The 22,373-nt window shown below is 36.8% G+C and overlaps 2 protein-coding genes across 2 annotated transcripts; one reads left to right on the top strand and one right to left on the bottom strand.

Moving 5' to 3' along the window:
• Window positions 1–2,783: 2,783 nt before the first annotated feature.
• Window positions 2,784–6,768, top strand: LOC133298901 (oxalate--CoA ligase). The gene is made up of 4 exons (XM_061498289.1): window positions 2,784–3,046; window positions 3,163–4,231; window positions 5,132–5,235; window positions 6,366–6,768. Exons 1-4 carry the CDS (start codon window positions 2,843–2,845, stop codon window positions 6,552–6,554), a joined length of 1,566 nt encoding a protein of 521 aa, XP_061354273.1. The 5' UTR covers window positions 2,784–2,842; the 3' UTR covers window positions 6,555–6,768.
• Window positions 6,769–13,583: 6,815 nt separating this feature from the next.
• On the bottom strand, window positions 13,584–17,075 carry LOC133298903 (receptor-like protein EIX2). Its single transcript, XM_061498291.1, has 4 exons — window positions 16,988–17,075; window positions 16,094–16,725; window positions 15,533–16,030; window positions 13,584–15,301 (listed from the first exon to the last, which is right to left on the bottom strand). The coding sequence occupies exons 1-4, from the start codon at window positions 17,073–17,075 to the stop codon at window positions 13,592–13,594; spliced, it is 2,928 nt and encodes a 975-aa protein (XP_061354275.1). The 3' UTR covers window positions 13,584–13,591.
• Between the last annotated feature and the right edge of the window lie 5,298 nt (window positions 17,076–22,373).

Raw genomic sequence — 22,373 nt, 5'->3', positions numbered from 1 at the left:
CCTCTAGAGCTAAACAAATATTGTTTTGGACATATGGATTTAGGCATTTATACATCTCAATCCCAAATTTTACTATAAAATAAACACCAATGACACAAAATATCTCTCTTCCCTCCAAATAACCACCTTCTATTGCTTGTCACAAATTTCTCCATGTTTGGCTCACATACTCACTAACTTGTTGAAACATTTAATAACACCTCATACATTACGATCGTGTGTGGTTACATACATACAAACAGTAAAATAAAGATCACCTTGTTATAAAAAAAATAAATGGGGGGAATTTCGATGGGTCAATTGAATGAGGTTTTTTTTCCTCCTACAATAGAAGAAAAGATTTTATATATATATATATATATATATATATGGGTAGGATCATTTGATACCGGTGTTAAATTTAAAGTTTGACACCTCATCTGAGAGTCGTTAGATAAAAAAAAATCAACTACTCTGATTTGTAAGCATATGATACCATTGATCTTTTTTGATCTAACGGCTCTCAGATGAAGTGTCAAACTTTAAATTTGACACCGGTGTCAAAGGATCCTATCCCATATATATATATATATATATATATATATATATATATATATATATATATATATGGGGTAAACATTTCTATAGCCACTTTAGATAAAATTATCTACAACTATTTCTTTTTAACTAAGTCTGACCACTCATACATAAAAATTATATTTTCTCTCTCCGCCACGTCAGCCGACAATGTCTTAGGAGAGAGAAAAAAGAACAACTTTATTGTTATAATTATGTATGACTGGTCAGACTTAGTTAAAAAGAGATAGTTGTAAATAATATTATCTAAAGTGGCTGTAGAAATACATACATACATATATATATGGGCTTATCGTTTCTCAAGCTGCTTGAGATAATCTTATCTCCGACTACTAAATCATAACCGTACAAAGATAAATTAATGGTGATAAAGAAAGAGAGAAAAAAGGAATCATAACCATTCAAAGGTGAATCAATTAATATAAGGAAATAAATAAACAAAACGACGTAGTTTTGGGGTGGCCGGAGATAAACTTATCTCAAGCAGCTTGATATATATATATATATATATAGGGCTTATCATTTCTCAAGCTGCCGGACATAAAGTTATCTCCGACTACTATATCATAACCGTACAAAGATGGATCAATGGTGATAAAGGAAGAGAGAAAAGAGGAATCATAACCATTCAAAGGTGAATCAATACATATAAGGAAATAAATAATTAAAACGACGTAGTTTTGGGGTGGCCGGAGATAAATTTGTTTTAAGCAGCTTGAGAAATATTTTTCCCATATATATATATATATATATATATATATATATATATATATATATATATATATATATATATATATATATATATATATATGGGCTTATTGTTTCTCAATCTAATTGAGATAATTTTATCTCCGTTTATTAAATCATAACCGTATAAAGATGGATCAATGGTGATAAAGGAAGAGAGAGAAAAATAGAATCATAATCATTCAAGGGTGAATCAATTAATATAAGAAAATAAATAACAAAACAACGTAGTTTTGGGGTGGCCGGAGATAAACTTATCACAAGTTGCCGGAGAAATATTTTTCCCTATATGTATAGGGGAAGGATATTGTAACAGCCAAGTAGTGTTACTACCAATGTTACTACCAATCAATCTTACCGTTAGATCGATTATGTGGATCTAACAGTTATATTTATTTTCATCTTTGTATGATTATGATTCTACATATTTAATATTTATTTTCAATTTTGTATGGTTATGATTTTCCATATTTAATTCTTTCACATTAAATATGAGGAATCATAACCGTACAAAGATGGAAATAAATATAACCGTTGGATCAACATAATCGATTTAACAGTGAAATTGATTGATAATAATTTTTGTAGTAATACTAATTGGTTGTTACAATATCCTACCCTATATATATATATATATATATATATATATATATATATAGGGAAAAATATTTCTCTGAAAACTTGAGATAAGTTTATCTCCGGCCTCCTTAAAACTACGTCGTTTTGTTTATTTATTTTCTTATATTATTTGATTCACCTTTGAGTGATTATGATTTCCATTTTCGCTCTCTTCCTTCATTACCATTGATCCATCTTTGTACGATTATGATTTATTAACCGGAGATAAAATTATCTCCAGCAGCTTGAGAAACGATAAGCTCATATATATATATATATATATATACTAAACCTTTCGAGACTCATCTATTGTCACATTATAATATTTTAACATTAATTTAGTAATTATATCATATAAATCCTAGTAAAGGAATATAATGTTTTATTACTAATTCAATAATCATATCATCTTAACAAAAAGAGAAATAATCTTCAAGAGAAAAGAATGATCATTTACTAAAGGAAAATCAATAATAATCTCGGCGCCTTGTCAATATTGACATTAAATATTCCATCAAGTATTTTCTTAACAATATTCTATCATAATAGATGGGGAAATATCATCACAAATATAAGGGACCATCTAATTTTTTTTTTTTTTTTTATTGAATTCGAAATATATTTAACAAGTCAAAACAATTGGTTCAAAAAATAAAAACAAGTCAAAACAAGGAAATGACCAAAAAGTTGCACAAGCTGGGCCACAGAGAATATTTAACCAAAACGAAGCCTTTCCTAGGTGCCATGCGCATCCATTGTACTCGATCCACGTATCAAAATTTTCTTCCTAGATGCCACCGCCACCCACTTTCCTTTATATATATATAAGAGAATTCATAGACGCTTTCACCATTCAGAGAGACTCATCGGTCATCGCATCAAAGTTGATTATTTAGAAACAATGGAAACACCAACGACACTCACCGGGTTGCTCCGCCGCATCGCCGCGAAATTCCCCTCCCGGAGAGCCATCTCCGTCGCCGGAAAGTTCGACCTCACCCACTCCCGCCTCAACGAACTCGTCGACCTAGCCGCCGCTGGCCTTGTCTCCGCCGGAATCAAGACCGGCGACGTCGTCGCACTCACCTTCCCCAACACCGTCGAGGTTCGCTTCTCAATCCCTATCGTTGTACCCTGTTTGGTTGCTTAGAAAATGACGTGGAAAACGAAAGAAAATTTTCATTTTTATTTTCTTTTCTGTTTTTATTTTTTTTGTTTCAGTTTGTCATTTTGTTCTTAGCCGTTATTCGAGCACGAGCAACGGCGGCGCCACTGAATGCGGCTTACACAGAAGAAGAGTTCGAGTTTTATTTGTCTGACTCAGAATCGAAGCTTCTACTAACGACGTCGTTTGAAGGAAACAAGCCAGCTCAAGCCGCGGCTTCGAAGCTCAACATACCCTGCGGCTCGGCTTCACTTACTCAAGCCGAAGGCAATGAAGCTGAGTTGAGTCTCTCGCTGAACCAGCCCGAGTCAGAGCTCGACTCAGTGAACTCGCTCCCCGGACTCAGTAACGACCCTTCCGACGTGGCGCTGTTCCTCCACACCTCCGGAACCACGAGCCGCCCCAAGGGGGTTCCGCTGACTCAGCACAACTTGTTCTCGTCGGTACGGAACATTCAATCGGTGTACCGACTCACTGAGTCTGACTCCACGGTCATCGTGCTTCCGTTGTTCCATGTTCACGGTTTGATCGCCGGATTACTGAGTTCACTCGGTGCCGGCGCGGCGGTGGCGCTGCCGGCGGCGGGGAGGTTCTCTGCTTCGACGTTCTGGAAGGACATGATTAAGTACAACGCCACGTGGTATACTGCGGTTCCTACCATACACCAGATCGTACTGGATCGCCACCTGTACAACCCGGAACCCGTTTACCCGAAGCTCCGGTTTATTCGGAGCTGCAGCGCGTCGCTTGCACCGGTTATATTGGGTCGGTTGGAGGAGGCATTCGGAGCCCCGGTTTTGGAGGCTTATGCGATGACTGAGGCGTCTCATCTCATGGCTTCGAACCCGTTGCCGGAAGATGGGCCCCACAAGGCCGGGTCGGTTGGGAAACCCGTGGGTCAAGAAATGGCAATATTGAGTGAGACGGGTCGGGTCTTAGAAGCTGAATCCAATGGTGAGGTTTGTATTCGGGGACCCAATGTGACAAAAGCATACAAGAACAACCTGGATGCTAATACGACGGCGTTTCAGTTTGGTTGGTTTCACACTGGCGATCTTGGTTACTTTGACCCAGATGGGTACTTGCATCTTGTGGGTCGGATCAAGGAGCTCATAAACAGAGGAGGTATCTATATTATTTTTATTATTATTATATATATATATATATATATATATTTTGAGCTTATCATTTCTCAAGCTGCCAGAGATTGTTATCTATGGCTACTAAATTATAACCGTACAAGATGAATCAACGGTGTTAAAGAAAGAGAGAGAAAAATAGAATCATAACCATTCATAGGTGAATCAATTAATATAAAGAAATAAATAAATAAAACGACGTAGTTTTGTAGTGGCCACATTATATCAAGCAACTTGAGAAATATTTTTTCCTTATATAAAATATGGCTTATATTCATAAATTATATAATTTTGTTTGAGAACTTTGCTTTTTGTAAAATGGATATAAAAGAAACTGGTATTCAAGGTTGAGTGGTTTTTTGTTTGGTATTAATACGAGAAAAATGTGTGTCTTTTAAACTTTCGTCTTTTTAGGAGAAATCGATACAAAGAGATAGACCCATATTTTTATTTTATTTTTATTTTTTGAGGGAACTCATCTTTTTATGTCTATTTCTTTCTAAAAGAAACTAAATTTGTATTTTTTAAAAATACACACACTTTTCCCACTAACTATTAAGCTGGTTATGAGTTGAGTAGGAAGTGATAGTGATGTTAATTTGGTTTTGATTTGGTAGGAGCATTAGGTAGAAAGTGGACACAATTCTGGTATTAAGTTTTAACCATCCACATCATAACACAAGGACTAGCGCGTCTGGTTTATTAAGTGAAAAGTAGAAATATAAAAAAATTGAATTATTTTTTCCATTTTTTTAATACCACATTAATTAAAAAAATGAATTTTTTTTTCATATTCACTCTTATTTAAAATAATTTGGAACTCATCTATCTTTCACTTTCAGAAAATTTTAATGAATTCTTTGATGCATATCTTCATTTTTCTTAGGAGAGAAAATATCACCAATAGAAGTGGATGCTGTGCTTCTATCACATCCAGACATTGCTCAGGCTGTTGCTTTCGGAGTTCCTGATGAGAAATATGGCGAAGAGGTATGTCTTATTCTCATGTATTTTTGGGTCTTACACCTGTACAATTTAATTTATTGTCTTTTCCCCTGCATCTCAGAAAATAATAATTTCACAATATATGTTATCATAACATTTTTAATTACTATATAATAGACATTATTTATATGCCGATCATTGATAGCAAAATGTATGTAAAATTTAACGTGTAAATAGCATATCTGTCCCACTCAATCTCAATAAACTTATAGGAAAGGTCGTACTCACACCCACAAGAATTAAATACTGGCCTACTTGGTTTCACATGCACATTATTTATTGCATATGAGGTGACACTCCTATTTTTTGCATTCGGTGGTAATCAATGACCACTCATGTGTGAGGCCCTACCATTAGGGTAGCAACTACCTTAAAGGCAAACTGAACTGAGGATATTCTGGTGGTATTGATTTTTTTTATCATTTTCAGCCTTCAAAACGTTGTGCTTTCATCATGTACCAATATTTTGTAGCGTACAAGAAAACTCTGCTTCACAAGAGTCCAAATATATCTGAACATGTTTTGGCAAATGGAATTGACTTTTTAATACCATGTTGCAGAAATGAAAATGATCATTTTCCTAACTTCTTAATTTCCACCGAAAGGTAACAATGTTCTACGATCCAGATCTGAAAAAGCGTTTCTCTTGGTTCTCTAGGACTAATTAATTTCTCAAAACAGTTCAGCTTCTTCATAACCCTTTTGATGCCTTTCTCATGAAGGAAAACAGTTTATTATCTAGCTGCAACTTATTTTCTTACCTACTTATGTGATCCTCTGCTATAACAAAATTTGTTTTTGACTTTTATAGCCTTTCAAGATTCGTAACTATTTCGAGTCCCGACTATGCAGTAGTGTTGTGTTTAAAATTTGGTAGGGAGAGCTTTGTCGTCTTTGTGGTTCTATCCAACTCGAAATTAGCGACCGAATAACGGATGGTTTATCCAAAAATAAAATTCATAATTAGTGCAAACAGCTGAAAAAAGAGAGTAAATGCCCATAAGGGCAATGAAAAGAACTCAGAATTTTGTGAATTGTGTTATATGCTTAAATGATGTATACATTAATTAGTTCGTTGAAAATTGAGTTGATCATGTCTTGTTACCTTTTGACAGATACAATGTGCAATCATCCCAAGAGAAGGATCACACATTGATGAGGCAGAGGTTATAAGATTTAGCAAGAAGAACCTTGCATCTTTTAAAGTCCCCAAAAAGGTCTTCCTTACTGATTCTTTGCCCAAGACCGCCACTGGCAAGATTTTGAGGCGTCTTGTGGCAGAACACTTCATCTCTCAAACTTGAATCTCCAACTTTGAAGCCTAGATACCTTACAAATAAAGGGTTGGAGTTCGCAGACCATAAAAAATACTTTTACAATATGTTGGCATCTTGGGATTCAAGAGGTAGATATTTCTGCAACTAGTCTTTCCTACAGGATACAATAGATTGTAAATTTCGATGATTCTTGTGAAGTGTTCACAATGCAATGTTTTACATTTATACTTACCAGAATTTCGTGATCCTTTTTTATTTACGTTTCTAACTTGCCAATCATGAGATGGGAAATTTAAAATTTATCTTCCGGATAACAGTGTAAAACAAAAACCATGCAACTACAACTGGCAAAACATGCAAGGTAAAGAAGGGGAAGTTGGGAACTTTACGTGTTAGATGGATATGCAACTAGTAGCAGTGCGAACGCTGATAAACAGATATAATTATTATAGTACTTTTAGACGGATTGTTTTTCAAACTCGTACGTTTGATCTTCTTGTCACAAAGAGGAGTTAAATTTTATAATTTCAAATGATGCACTTTTTGGCTTTTACAAACTATACATCAATGCCTCCTGTTTCGTACCATCCGAACTGTCGAGGTACATTCATACAAAATTCACTAAAAACACCTACAGCCATTGTGTAACAAAACAATTGAATCAGGACAGAACTCATCTGAAGAATCCAATCCATGAGTAAGTTGTACGCATCAGCAAAACAAGTACACATGATAAGTTTCTTCTAAAGTAAAAAGTATGAGTGTATCTATTATTAACATAAATTATACTGTGATCATAACCCAACAAACTCACTTTACAGGAACATTTTTCAAACTAGTGAGTGGTATGAATTGGGGAATATTAGCCACATTCAGTCAATATCCCTACAACCATTGTCATTTGTCAACAACTTTTTTTGGCCATGTTAGCAATTGTCAGTATAATTGCAATATTAAAGATTAAACCAAATTTCTGTTTAGAAATGCAGCTATCGCTAAAATGAAAACCATTCACAAAATGTGAGATAGAATTCAAAACCTTTAGGAGGAAGACAGGCATTTCAAATTTTCAATATTACCAGAATATTTTTGAATAAATAAACTTGATTTAATTAGTTTTTGGTCCATTGGGCTTAGTTATTATTTGGCCCAACTTCTAGAATAATCTTTAGAAGTAGTTTAGCCCAAATTCTAGAGTAATCCACTCTAGATTACTCCATGGAAATATCTAGAATAGTTCAACCTAGAAACTACCATGGAAATATCTAGGCTAGGAAAATTGTGGAGAATTCTAGAGAATGATTTGTAGCCATTAGATGAGAATAGTGTTGGCATAATCCTAACCATTGGTTAAGGAGGTGCCACTAGTATAAATAGGTGTGTCCTCCATCATTTTGTATCAAGCCAAAAAGCCAAAAACAAAGAGAGTTGTGTAGTAATAAAAGTGTTCTCTTCCTCCAAATCTTTCTAAACCTTTCCTTTCCTCAAATATCCTCCTCCTAACAAAGTGGTATCAGAGCCTTAAGATCATTTCTAGAGAAATGGCAAGTAGCAACATGGTTCCTTTCCAAGTCCCTATGCTCACCAAGAGCAACTATGATAATTGGAGCATCAAGATGAAGGCCCTCCTTGGATCACAAGATGTGTAGGAAGTGATAAAGAAAGGCTACGATGAGCCAAAAGAAGGAGTCACTCTATCCCAAACTCAAAAGGATAGCTTGAAGGATTCAAGAAAGAGAGACAAGAAAGCTCTCTATCTCATCTATCAAGGATTGAATGAAGATGCTTTTGAGAAGATTTCGGAGGCAGCCACCGCAAAGGAAGCATGGGAGAAGCTACAAACCTCTTACAAGGGTGATGAGCCGGTCAAGAAGGTACGTCTTCAAACTCTAAGAAGTGAGTTTGAAACTTTACACATGAAAGATGCCGAAAGTATCTCCGATTATTTTTCTAGAGTCTTGACGGTGACTAATCAATTAAAAAGAAATGGTGAAAAGATAGATGATGTAAAAATTATGGAGAAAATTTTGCAATCTTTAGATTCAAAATTCGATCATATTGTCACTGTCATAGAAGAAACAAAAGATTTGGAAGCTATGACAATAGAGCAACTCTTGGGCTCCTTACAAGCATATGAGGAGAAGCAAAAGAAAAAGCAAGGGGTTGGTGAACAATTACTCAAGACACAACTCAACTTCAAAGGAAAGGAAGAAGACTTTGGCAACACAAGAGGACGAGGAGGATATCGTGGTCGAGGAAGAGGTCGTGGACGTGGAAGTATAGGCTTCAACAACAACTATGCCCATGAAGATCGAGGAGAAAGCTCAACAAGAGGTCGTGGAAGAGGTGCCTTCCAACCAAGGCGTGACAAATCACAAATCAAGTGCTACAACTGTCAAAGGTTCGGCCATTATGCCTATGAATGTAGAACTCCTACAAGAAAATTTGAGGAGAAGGCGAACTATGTGGAGGAAAGGAGTCAAGAAGATGGCACTCTATTGATGGTACGCAATGACAATGTAGGAGAACAAGAGAATACATGGTATCTAGACACAGAATCAAGCAATCCAGAATCAGAATTCAATATCCAAAATGATTTGGAGTCAGAGAAATCAGAGACTATGGAAGAAGAAGAGCATCAAGAAGAAACTGAAGCTGAAGCTGATAATATTGATGATATGGAAGAAGATACAGAAGCTGCTGAATGGATAAATAAATCTGATTTGATGAAAGAACATGAAGAAAAAAGAGGAGGAGAAGGTGACAACGAGCGTAGTTGTGATCCTGACGATGTCGATCATGATGATGAGGAATATGAGGAAGAAGAGGAGAATGAAGCAGTACTAACTCTGCCAGGATCAAAGATAGAACCCCAAAGAAATTTCATATTGGATGAAACAATGACAACCAAGAAAAAGCATATAGCAAATGGAGAAATGAAAGTTGAAGGCGTATTCTTTAGAAATGACTCAGAAGGGCAGACAATTCAAGATGGAAATGATCAAACTCCTCCACCAAGTCCTACTCCAACAAATCTTGCATCTACACCATCAACAAGAAGAAGCAACAACAACAAAGAAATTAAACAGAAAGTGAAGCCAAGGAGCAGTAGCAACAAGTCAGGGGGAGTACCAACAAAGAAGACAAACAAAGGAGAAATAATTCTAGTAAAAGAAAAACAAACTCTCATTGATGTGCCGGAAAAGCAAAAGAAAGAAGATATTTTGGAGAATGAGCAAAGGGAAAAACCATGGATTACTTGGTCAAATTTAGCAGAGATCGTGTATGTATCGGAGATGCCACAAACACTGATAAAGATTGTTTATCTTCCACCAATCCCAAAGCCACCGGACAAATGTGTTCCACAAAATATGATTGGTTTACAAAATCAAGTTTAAGGGGGGGGGGGGGGTGTTGAATAAATAAACTTGATTTAATTAGTTTTTGGTCCATTGGGCTTAGTTATTATTTGGCCCAACTTCTAGAATAATCTTTAGGAGTAGTTTAGCCCAAATTCTAGAGTAATCCACTCTAGATTACTCCATGGAAATATCTAGAATAGTTCAACCTAGAAACTACCATGGAAATATCTAGGCTAGGAAAATTGTGGAGAATTCTAGAGAATGATTTGTAGCCATTAGATGAGAATAGTGTTGGCATAATCCTAGCCATTGGTTAAGGAGGTGCCACTAGTATAAATAGGTGTGTCCTCCATCATTTTGTATCAAGCCAAAAAGCCAAAAACAAAGAGAGTTGTGTAGTAATAAAAGTGTTCTCTTCCTCCAAATCTTTCTAAACCTTTCCTTTTCTCAAATATCCTCCTCCCAACAAATATAACCTACACTTCAATCTATATGGGCACCATTTGAACAATGTAAATATGCTCAGAAATAAAATCCTAAAACTGCAATACCCACAAGGAGGCATAGAGCCAAAGAACAATTCAAACCCCAAAAATAGAAAGACAAAAAAGACAACATTAACACCAGTATCACGGCACTTAGAAGCAAAACAATATACAACTATTATACATCTGGGAGTGGTGAGATTAAGTGTGTGGAAGTAGATATCGTAGAGAGTCTCATTATCCAAAACCGTGCATTCATTAGCATTGGAAGGTCCACTGTCCATGATCCCCCACAAAACTATATATTGGGACTATAGAAACAACATCATTTGATCTTTCTAGTATTAGTAATCTTTTCCATCAAACACAGGAAGTCTACAAGATGAAGATCCTCCAGCAATGAATGACCTAATATATTGGTTTGCCATCCTTCTTTTTCCTCTCACATTGTTAGGCGTACTCAACCACAAGGCTGAGTTCTGATAACAACTGAAGTTTGCAAAGACATAAGAAATGAGTTTAACTTTTGTAGAGGAATCCAAGTGAGTGGGTGAAGTTCCACATTGGTTAAGAATGGACTAAGTGAGCACCATATAAGTGGAAGGACTCATGCACCTAATGCCTTAATATATTTGGGTTTGATTGTGGTGTTCCGAGCTCACTTAATGTTGCTGCTCACTTGACTCATAATTAGCGGTCTCTGTCCGCCATGAAGAAGCAACTTCTGCTTGAGAGGGAAAGAATTGTGGGCCTACGACTCACTTTAGGGGGAGATGTTGAAGAATCCAAGTGTGAGTGGGTGGAGTCTCACATTGGTTAAGAATGAACTAACTAAACACTATATAAGTGGAAGGACCCATTGACCTAATGCCTTAAGGTTTTGGGTTTGATTATGGTGTTCCGAGCCCACTTAATGTTGCTGCTCACTTGACCCATAGTTGGCGGTCTCTCCCTATGCACGACCCAACAACTTTCTTTCAAGTTTATTCAACTTTTTTACAAAACAAATCTTTGGTCAAACTTTTCTTAAGGTTAAGGACTTGGAGTTGAGAAGGGATAGTCCAAAAACAAGAGTTGAAAGGTTCATAGGCTACTCTTCTCAACTATATCGGATGAAACCAAGATCATCTGATAACTTTCTATGGAAACTTTATAAAAACACTTTGCAGAACATATAAAATTGTATTTACACTTCTCGAAAGCCATTAAACAGATCTGAGCATAAGAGGGCTTAAGTTTCAAAGACTTAGTTTTGCCAATTGGTCTTGTTGAAAACTTTGATTTTTTTTTTTTCTTTTAAGAAAAAAGTTGGACAGTAATGAAAAAGTATCAAAATAAAATATTGTTTGGCTGACTATGTCTCTACCTTTTATCAAGGCAAAAATATCTTAATATCCAAGTATATGTGGTCAACAAGTAAGTGGAGATTGGAGAGTTAGAATGTCAGATCAGAAAATCAACATGCCTTATAGTGCTAATGGATCTAATTATCACTTATGAAATTTTCAAATTAAGAAAAATTATTCGAGAATGTGATTTAGACTAAGACTACTTAAAAACCAGTAACTTAAAAAGAACACGAAACAAATTAGAAAGAGCATATGACGAGAACAATGTATGAATGAGGTTGGATAAAGGGTTCTCCTATTTTCAGTGACTGTGCACCTGAATACTATAGCAAATGATACAACAATATAAATTGGAACACCGACCAAAATGCCACTGTTCACCAACTTTTTTACCTAAATGCCACGCGAATAGTGTTATTTCTCAATATGCCACGAGGGCAAGTTCGCTACCCTGTGTAGCGAACTTGATTTGCTGACGTGTCACATTTTTAATGAATAACAAATATCAAATTTTAAAAAAAAAATTAATAAAAAAAAATGAAGGTCGCCTACCATGTAGGCGAACTTGGTTAAAATCAAGTTGGTGTCCACTAGAAACGTGACACGTTAGCAAACCGAGTTCGCTACACCGGGTAGCGAACTTGCCTCCATGGCAGATTGGGAAATAACACTGTTCGCGTGGCATTTAGGTAAAAAAGTTGGTGAACAATGGCATTTTGGTCACTGTTCCATAGTTTTCGAACTATCATGCAAATATTAACACTAATTCACATTCGAATATAGAATTCGTTTAAGTTCTACAGGTTATGTTGGATGAATACATTCATATAATCGTAAAGTAGATTTAATTCCTTAAACCAATTCACACATTGTTCTGCATAGGTCTAACACAAATTCCTTTCCAGTAAACCTCAGCCGCAAATATTGCAGGAAAATGATCAGTAAACCAGCAATATGATCGGTGAAAATAGTACATGTAACAAACTGAAACTATATTGACAGCAATAAAGTCATTTTTCAATTCACATAATTTCCCAAACCAATACAAATTTAGCTTATGTTCAAAGATACAGAAAACATAATACATGATTCCTTGCTTAGATATAAAAGGCTACAAACCAAAAATACAATAGAAAATGAAAGAAATGAACTTGGCAACTTCCACGATGATAGCCCTATTCAGCAAAAATAAGGACTCTAATGTCTTATTTTCCAGCAAATATGCCCAGTAGCACAGAAGCTTGTCCCCTTATTTTACTCTCACTCTGTCATTTCCCCTTCTGTCATATTCAAATTCTCCTCTGCTTTCACTTTTACCATACAACAATGTAAATGGAAGGTGTTTGTTTTGTGTCATATCTTTATTTTCTTATTTGTGACATGTAGGTCTCCGGATACATCAAAAGTGAGACAAAAAATGGTGTATGCCAGACCCAAGGACAGATTCAAGGGGACACTTGATGATATTCAAGTTGAACCTTAAGATCACCCTCATAAAATGTCAGTTTTTCATATTATCAATAAATTTGAAATAAGCATGCTTCCATGTCTTGTTCAAGAAAAGTACTACACAAACTCCCCAAAAGCCACTACTGAATCCAACTTCCATACCCATGTAGAACCTTTTCAATACATTGTTATCACAAAATTCCGTCCTTGAAATTAAGAAATTTCCACCTTCGGAAGTTTCACTGAAATACTTACATGACAAAAGTTTAATATGGTGATATTATTTGGGGAGGATTACATGGATAATAATAATAATTAGATATATTTCTTAAGTCTCAAACTAAGAGGTTACTCTTAGTGATACAATTATAATTTTATTTCTCACAACATATAAAATAGTAAAATACTACATTACAATTTTACAGTCTAAAAAAAGATTGCATTCTGTACCACATGTCATCAAGAAAATTAAAATAGGCATACCTCCACGATCTATAAATGAACAAAGGAGCAACCACAACCCAGAATCCCCCAATAAATCCCAATGCCATACTCACAAAAAACCAATTTATCTCATGGCCATCACTCTTTTTGCCTTTGTGATCATCATCAGGAATTTGCCGATTGGAACTACAGTTGACGAACAGTGGTGGACCACACAGATTGTTGCCAACAAAGTTAGATGCTTCAAAGCTTTGCAATTGAGTGCCTGTTGGAATTTCCCCCCTTAAATGATTATAAGACAAGTCAAGCCTGCTGAGAAAGCTTAAGTTTGATATGGTTGAAGGGATTTCTCCTGAAAGTCGATTCCTTGAGAAATCAATGGACTCCAATGATCTCATATTGCCAATGCTTGGTGGAATTTGGCCAATCAACTGATTCTTGGACAAGTTCAAATAAATCAATCCATCTAGATTTGTAATTTCTCTGGGTATCACTCCAGATAAATTATTATTAGAAAGATCAACATTTGTAACCAAGCCAAGAAGATTTCTGTACTCTATATCTCTTCCTTTCACCCATAGGATTGTACTAATTGTACTGCCATGAGATGTATGCGTATGGATGAATGAATCCATAATCCTGTTGCTTAGCAACATGGCATTCAAGTGGTTGAAACATTTTGGTATATTTCCGGACAAATTGTTTTGTGCAAGGTCCAAATCCTGAAGAAAAATCATATCACATATTTGATTAGGAATATGACCCAAAAATCTATTTGACCGAAGGCGAAGAATTTTCAAATTCAAAAGCCTTTTTCCAACCCATTTTGGAATAATTCCTGTAAGTCTGTTTTCCCCAAGGTCCAAGGAAATCAACTTATTAGTGTTCTTCAAAATGGGAGGAAATATTCCAGACAGTGTGTTGTTACGGATGTTCAAAGATTCTAGCTCAGTTAAAGAACCCATGGATTGGGGTAAGTTTCCAACAAAATGGTTACTCTGTAAAATCACCTCCACCAGATTTGGCCACAGTATCCAACAATCAGGTACTTCCCCTGATAAATTATTTGCTGCAAGATTGAGAAATTGTAATGTCATTGGATGGTCTTGTTTTCTACATAAGAAATCAGTCATGGATCCAGAGAATGAATTGCTTGAAAGGTCTAACCAACTCACATCAACAGATGGATGAGGTAATTTCCCATGCAAATGATTAGAGCTTAGATCAACTATTTCGATAGATGGTAGATTCTTTAATATATTTGCAAGCTCACCATGGATATGATTGTGAGAGAGGTTCAAATCAGCTGCATAAGAAACTATTTCCCAAAACCAGGTGGGGATAGAACCTGAAATCCCTGTGTTAGACATATCCAAATCAATAAGATTCTTTTGTGAGTGAATCCATGAGGGAAAGCTGGGACCTAACTGCCAGGAGTTCATTTTCAATTCGCTAAGATGAAAACTAGGGTGCCAATTGGGACCCACTTTTAAAGTGAAATTGTTCCCTGATGCATAAAACTTTTTTAATCTCGTAAGATTTGCAAGGTCATCTTCCTTGACAACTCCTTGAAATAGATTGTCATCAACTAAAAGGATTGACAATTTAGAGAACGATCTAAACATTTCAAATGGATTTCCATTCAATTGATTTTTTGACAGATCAAGCAATCTTAATGATGAAAGTTTTGCAAATGATGTAGGAAGTGCACCATGAATTGAGTTGTTGGAAAAGTCCATTGTGAAAATATTTTGAAACACTCCAATTTGGTCTGTCAGATTGCCTGAAAGTTGAGAATTGGACAGTTTGAATCTTGTGAGTCTTTGCGAAACACATTGAGAGAGGATTTCTAAAATTTCATTAACCTGTTGGTTGAGTTTGACAAATGAGAAATCGATCTCCCTTAAGTTGCAAGGATTACCAAAAGAAAATGGAATTTTTCCTTCAAGTTTATTTTCTGAAAAATCAAGTCCAACAAGAGAAGTTAAGTATCCCAAAGAAGATGGAATTTTTCCTTCAAGTTGATTACCTGACAAATCGAGTCCAACAAGAGAAGTCAAATTTCCCAGGTCATCAGAAATAGACCCACACAAGTACGCATTCGATCCTAGGTTCAAGATCTTGAGATGTTGAAGACTGTATAACCAATCAGGCATAGAAGATGAGAATAAATTGAAAGACAAATCGAGATTTTGAAGAAGTGTGAGGTTTTGAATACCATCAGGAATAGGACCTTGGATGTTATTTCCTCTCAATTGAAGAGAAACAAGTTTCCTCAGTCCAAATATCCACTTTGGGACAAGAGAAATCCCATCAGGATAATTTATTTTAGAAAGATCAAGAGTGATGAGAGATGAAAAGTTTACTGTTGATGGTTGATTATGATGATTGAGCGTACATTCTTGCAAGTGTAACTCCATCAAAGAAGGAAGAGCTTGCAGAGTCTGTAACCAATCAAATGACTTTGATAGATTTGCATAACTCAAATCAAGATATTGAAGGTATGAAAGACCTGAAAGCCAATGAAGATTTTCGGTAAACAGAGGTTCATAGTAATCATTTTCAAGGTCAAGATAGAGCAAATTCGTGAGGTTCCCAATTTGATATGGAATTTCTCCACTGGCAGCACCGCTGAGATCAAGATACAGCAAATTGGAGAGATTCCCAATTTCATGAGGAATATTCCCATCGAATCCAGCACGTGAGAGGTTAAGGTAAGTTAAAGTGGTGATTGCACCAAGGAAACTAGGAATTTGCTTACCTCCAAAATAATTGCCACTCAAATCCAAGTAACTCAAATGCTTCAAATCAACCAAAGAATGATTTATCTCACCACCAAACCTCGACCTCAAATAAGCTTCAGAAGCTTCAGGATATTCCAAATAAGGGTAATAATCAAGATCATCATCGTCAGAAGGAGGCAGTGAAGTGTTGAGGTGAAGCTGTAGAATGTGGGCAGTTACATTACTGCAAACAACTCCTTCCCAATGGCAGCAATTGGGATTGGAAGCATTCCAAGAAGAGAGTCTATTTGAAGGATCTTGGAGATGATGTTTGAACCTCAGAAGTGCATCGCGTTCACTTGGAATGCAGAGAATCTCAGAAGAGCCTATGCAAATGCCAAAATGAAACGTTAACAAGGCAAGGCAAAAAAAGTGAACAAAGAGAACTGTTACTGTGTATTCACTAAACATGCTGTCATTTGCAGTTTAGTGTTTGTGGGCCAAAAGTACTTTATCTCATCCAAAGACCCACATGCTGATCTTTTTATGCCTTATGCTTGTTTGCCTCACGGAAAATGATACGCAGTGTTTTGTTTTGTTTGGGCTATTAAGTTGCATTTTATTTTCTCGATTGATATCATTCAGAACTTTCAAGAAACCTCACATGCTCTTCATCTAGCTTTTCTTCTCTCTGTTCGTAAGTCCTCTGAAAGGGGAAAAAGTTAGGGTTTCTCATCGAGAGGTTGTGAGGCTGTTTGAGAGTGATACATTGAGAATCTCTACTCAATGCTTTGGAGGAAGTTGATCAGAATAACAAGGCGAACATTTTAATCGGTGTACTTTGTGAGAACTCGTTCAAGAGGGGTTTGGGATTTCTTGCATCCTGATGTTTTCTTCGGTGAAAAGAGAAGGTCTTTCTCGGTGAAGAAGGTTGCTGTACTTGCGGTGTCAGGAGCTGACTCGGTGATATCTCTTCTTGTAGTTATTCTCTGTTTAGTATAATAGCAATCGGTTCTTTATGTTCCTTATTCATTTGGTTATTTGCTGTGATATTTGTATTTCTTCCTTTGCTATTTTGTTCTTTGAGATTCTTGCATTGTGGTCTGTTGGCTACTGTAAACTCTGTACCTATTACTGTTATCTGAATAAATTTGCATGCTAGAGGGCGTTTGACCCTCTCTGGCCAACTTGGATGTAGGAAATTCTTGTACAAAGAATTTCTGAACCAAGTATAAATATCTTGTGTGCTGCTCTTTATGTTTTCCGTTTCTGTGAGTCAGTTTTCTGGGGTGATTCTTGGTAGCTCTATACCAAGAATTGTAACAAGTGGTATCAGAGCTTAGGTTCTTGGTTCCTTTTTTCTTCTGGTCAGTATCTGTGCCTGTTCCGAGTTTTCTGTCTTTTTCCCTCTGGTCCTCGTGCTATCTGCTGTTGGAAGCTGAAGAGGATGGGTATCACCAAGGTTGAGGTGGAGAAGTTTGATGGGAGGGGTGACTTTAACATGTGGAAGATCAAGATGATGGCTGTCTTGGTCCAACAGAAGTGTGAGGATGCTGTTGGTGCTGAAAAGGATCTTCCTAATTCCCTGACACCTAAGGAACTAAAAGACTTAATGGCTTTAGCTCATAGTCTAATTGTTGTAAATCTGTCTGATAGTATCCTTAGGCGTGTTTGTAAGATAACTAATCCTAGAGAGCTTTGGGAAAAGCTTAAGGATCTCTATCAAACTAAATCTGCCCCAAACAAGATGTTTTTGAAGGAGAAATTCTTTTCCTTCAAGATGGATCCTTCTAAGTGCCTGGAGGACAATCTTGATGAGTTTAACAAACTCACCTTAGATCTGGATAATGCTGGGGCAACTGCCTCAAATGAGGATCAAATTTTGATCCTCTTGAATTCTGTTCCAGATTCTTATAGGGGTGTAAAAGATGCTATAAAATACAGCAAAAAGGGAATGGACTTAGATGAGATAACTGAAGCTTTGAAAGCAAGAGAGGTTGAAATACTCTCCCATAAAAAGTCTCATGCTGAGGGACTGGTTGTGAAGGGTAAAGGGAACAAGAAAGGGAAATTTAAAAATAAATGGAAGGGAAACAATAATGTATCCCAACCTAACCAGAACACACAAGGTAATAAAAATAAGGAGCAGCCAAAAGGTAAACTTACCTGCTGGTCATGTCATAAAGAAGGGCATATCAAGAAGAATTGCCCTGAAAATAATAAGGGAGCTGCAAATGCAGCAACTAAAACTGAGTATGCAAATTTACTTAGTGGGTGTGAGGGTGCTGAAGTCCTTATGGTGTCTAATAAGGGCTTTGAGGCTGAATGGGTTATGGATTCAGGTTGCACTTTTCACATGACTCCTAGGAAGGAGTGGCTTGCTGGTTTAAGGTTCCAAAAGGGTGGAAAGGTCCTTATGAGGAATGACCAGATCTGTCAAATAGAAGGGATTGGGGCTGTCAAGTTTCTAATGGCTGATGGCACCCATAAAATCCTCAAAGAAGTGAGGTATGTCCCTGACTTGAGGAGAAATTTAATTTCTCTAGGTATGCTTGACTCAAGTGGGCTGTTATTCAAGAGTGAGCAAGGTTCACTCACTGTTCTTAAGGGTAGTGAGATTTTAATGGAAGGAAGGTTAATTAATGGCCTGTACATATTACAGGGCCATGCTGTTTCATCTGAAAGCTGTATAACAGCAGCCAAGGATGATGAATCTGTTCTCTGGCATAAGAGAATGGGTCATATCAGCAACCAGGGTCTGTCTGAGTTATGTAAACAAGGTATTTTAAGTCCTAAGAAAGTAACTTGTGTTGATTTTTGTGAAAATTGCATTTTAGGGAAAACACACAAGTTACCCTTTCCTAGCTCTTCAAATTTTTCTAAATCAGTCCTTGATTACATACACTCTGATTTGTGGGGATCTCCTAATGTTCCCCTTCTCTCTCTGGTTGCCATTACTTCCTTTCTATTGTGGATTCATATTCTAGAAGAGTATGGACCATGTTCTTGAAGCAAAAGGATCAAGCCTTTGATAGCTTCAAGAATTGGAAGACCCTTGTAGAGAATGAAACTGATAAGAAAGTCAAGGTCCTAAGGACTGATAATGGGCTTGAGTTTTGCAATAATCAATTTTTTGATTTTTGCAATGAGCATGGTATTAAGAGGCACAGAACGTGTGCTGAAACACCCCAACAAAATGGGGTGGCTGAAAGGATGAATAGAACCATCCTGAATAAGGTCAGATGTATGCTGGCTGAATCTGGTCTCCCTAAATCTTTTTGGGCTGAGGCTGTTTCCACAGCCTGTTACCTTATAAATAGGAGCCCATCCACAGTTATAGGTCTTAAAACCCCTATGGAGCTTTGGTCTAGTAAGCCACCAAGTCTAGGACACTTAAAACCATTCGGTTGTCTTGCATACATGCATGTAAAAAGATAAGTTGAGTCCTAGAGCTGTTAAATCTGTCTTTGTTGGTTATCCTTCAGGTGTTAAGGGATATAAGCTATGGCTCATAGCTGAAAGGAAGTGTGTCATAAGTAGAGATGTGATTTTTGAAGAAAACACATTCTATAAAGACATATCCAAACTGAGTGACAAAGAGCATCCTCCTAGGACTGTTGAGTTGGAGGTGGAGCTGCCCAACAACACTGGGCAGCAACCTGATGTGGCTGAAAATGAACAACAACACACTGTTGCTGAAGTTCAAGATGATGGGAATGACATTCCCATTGAGGAGCATGATGTGGAACTGGATAGAGATAATCTAGAGGATTATTTGCTATCTAGAGATAGGACTAGGAGGAATATAAGACCTCCAAGTCGTTTTGCACATGCAGATGTCATAGCATTTGCACTCCAAGTTGGAGATGTGCTGGAGTTTAATGAACCCAGCTCATACCAAGAGGCTATGAGGCTGGATTCTAAAATTCATTGGCTAAAAGCCATGAAGGAAGAGATGGAGTCTCTTGAGAAAAATAAGACTTGGGTTTTGGTGGAGCATCCAAAGAACAAGAAGGTGATTGGATGCAAATGGATTTTTAAAAGGAAGCCAGAAATCCCAGGTGTTGAAGTTGCCAAGTTTAAGGCAAGAGTTGTTGCTAAGGGTTTTTCACAAGTTGAGGGGGTTGATTACAATGAAATATTCTCCCCTGTTGTGAAACATGTTTCAATTAGGCTCATACTTTCAGTTGTTGCAATTCATGATTTAGAATTGGAACAATTGGATGTCAAGACTGCCTTCTTGCATGGCAGCCTTGAAGAGCTCATATTCATGGAGCAACCCGAAGGATTTATAAAAAAGGGGGCTGAGAACAAAGCGTGCCTTTTGAAAAGGTCCCTTTATGGGTTAAAACAAGCCCCTAGGCAGTGGTATAAGAGGTTTGATGATTTTGTTTTGTCCAAAGGCTTTAATAGGAGTAGTTTTGATCATTGTGTGTACTTTAAACAACTGCATGATGACTGTTTTATCTACTTGTTGATTTATGTTGATGACATGTTAATTGCATCTAAGGACATAAATGAAATTAATAATCTGAAATCATTGTTGAAAAAGGAATTTGAGATGAAGTTCCTTGGTCCAGCCAAGAGGATACTTGGCATGGACATTACAAGGAAAAAAGATGAGAGGATATTGACTCTCTCTCAATCTGAGTATGTGAAAAAGGTCTTGAAGACCTTTGACATGTACCTGGCCAAACCTGTAAGTGTTCCCCTTGCTGGTCACTTCAGGTTAAAGGCTGTAGATGGTGAGTTAGCCTCGGATGAGGCTTCTTTTATGTGCAATATTTCATATTCTAATGCTGTTGGATGCCTAATGTATGCCATGATAGGTTCTAGGCTTGATATTGCTTATGGTGTTAGTGTAGTAAGTAGATACATGAGTAAACCATCTAAGGAACATTGGAATGCTGTGAAATGGTTGCTTAGATATCTTAGTGGCTCTATTGATTGCTGCATTCATTATACTGCTCAAAACTCAGTTAATTGTGATATTACTGGTTATTGTGATTCTGACTATGCTGCTGATCTTGATAAAAGAAGATCTCTAACTGATTTTGTTTTTTGTGTGGGAGGAAATGTGGTGAGCTGGAAAGCAAGCTTGCAACACATTGTGGCACTCTCCACAACTGAAGCAGAGTATGTGGCTCTCACAGAAGCTGTCAAGGAGGCAATGTGGCTGCATGGAATTGTCTCTGAGTTGGGTCTAGGTAAGGACCCTCCTAAGGTATTTTCTGATTCTCAATCTGCCATACACTTGTCCAAAAATGGTGCATACCATGAAAGGACTAAGCATATAGATGTTAGGTTGCATTTCATAAGGGAAATAATTAGTAATGGTCAGGTTAGTGTGAATAAAATACCAACTGAAATTAATCCTGCAGATATTTTGACTAAGACTGTTCCTCTTAGTAAATTTAGGGAGGCTCTAAATTTGCTAAAAATAAAACCTCCCTAAATTGCATGCATAGCATAGGCCTTGGGTTAAATGCCAGAAACCTCTAGTGTGCACTTTATTCTGTTGTATGTTTAGTAAATAGGTGGAGATTTGTTACTGTGTATTCACTAAACATGCTGTCATTTGCAGTTTAGTGTTTGTGGGCCAAAAGTACTTTATCTCATCCAAAGGCCCACATGCTGATCTTTTTATGCCTTATGCTTGTTTGCCTCACGGAAAATGATACGCAGCGTTTTGTTTTGTTTGGGCTATTAAGTTGCATTTTATTTTCTCGATTGATATCATTCAGAACTTTCAAGAAACCTCACATGCTCTTCATCTAGCTTTTCTTCTCTCTGTTCGTAAGTCCTCTGAAAGGGGAAAAAGTTAGGGTTTCTCATCGAGAGGTTGTGAGGCTGTTTGAGAGTGATACATTGAGAATCTCTACTCAATGCTTTGGAGGAAGTTGATCAGAATAACAAGGCGAACATTTTAATCGGTGTACTTTGTGAGAACTCGTTCAAGAGGGGTTTGGGGTTTCTTGCATCCTGATGTTTTCTTCGGTGAAAAGAGAAGGTCTTTCTCGGTAGATCCAACATA

The sequence above is a fragment of the Gastrolobium bilobum genome, unplaced genomic scaffold, assembly GCF_033153095.1.
Source record: "Gastrolobium bilobum isolate Gb01-03AN ecotype WA unplaced genomic scaffold, APGP_CSIRO_Gbil_v1 utg2721, whole genome shotgun sequence".
In the NCBI taxonomy this organism is placed as follows: Eukaryota; Viridiplantae; Streptophyta; class Magnoliopsida; order Fabales; family Fabaceae; genus Gastrolobium; species Gastrolobium bilobum.
This window is presented reverse-complemented; position numbering and strand designations above follow the sequence as displayed.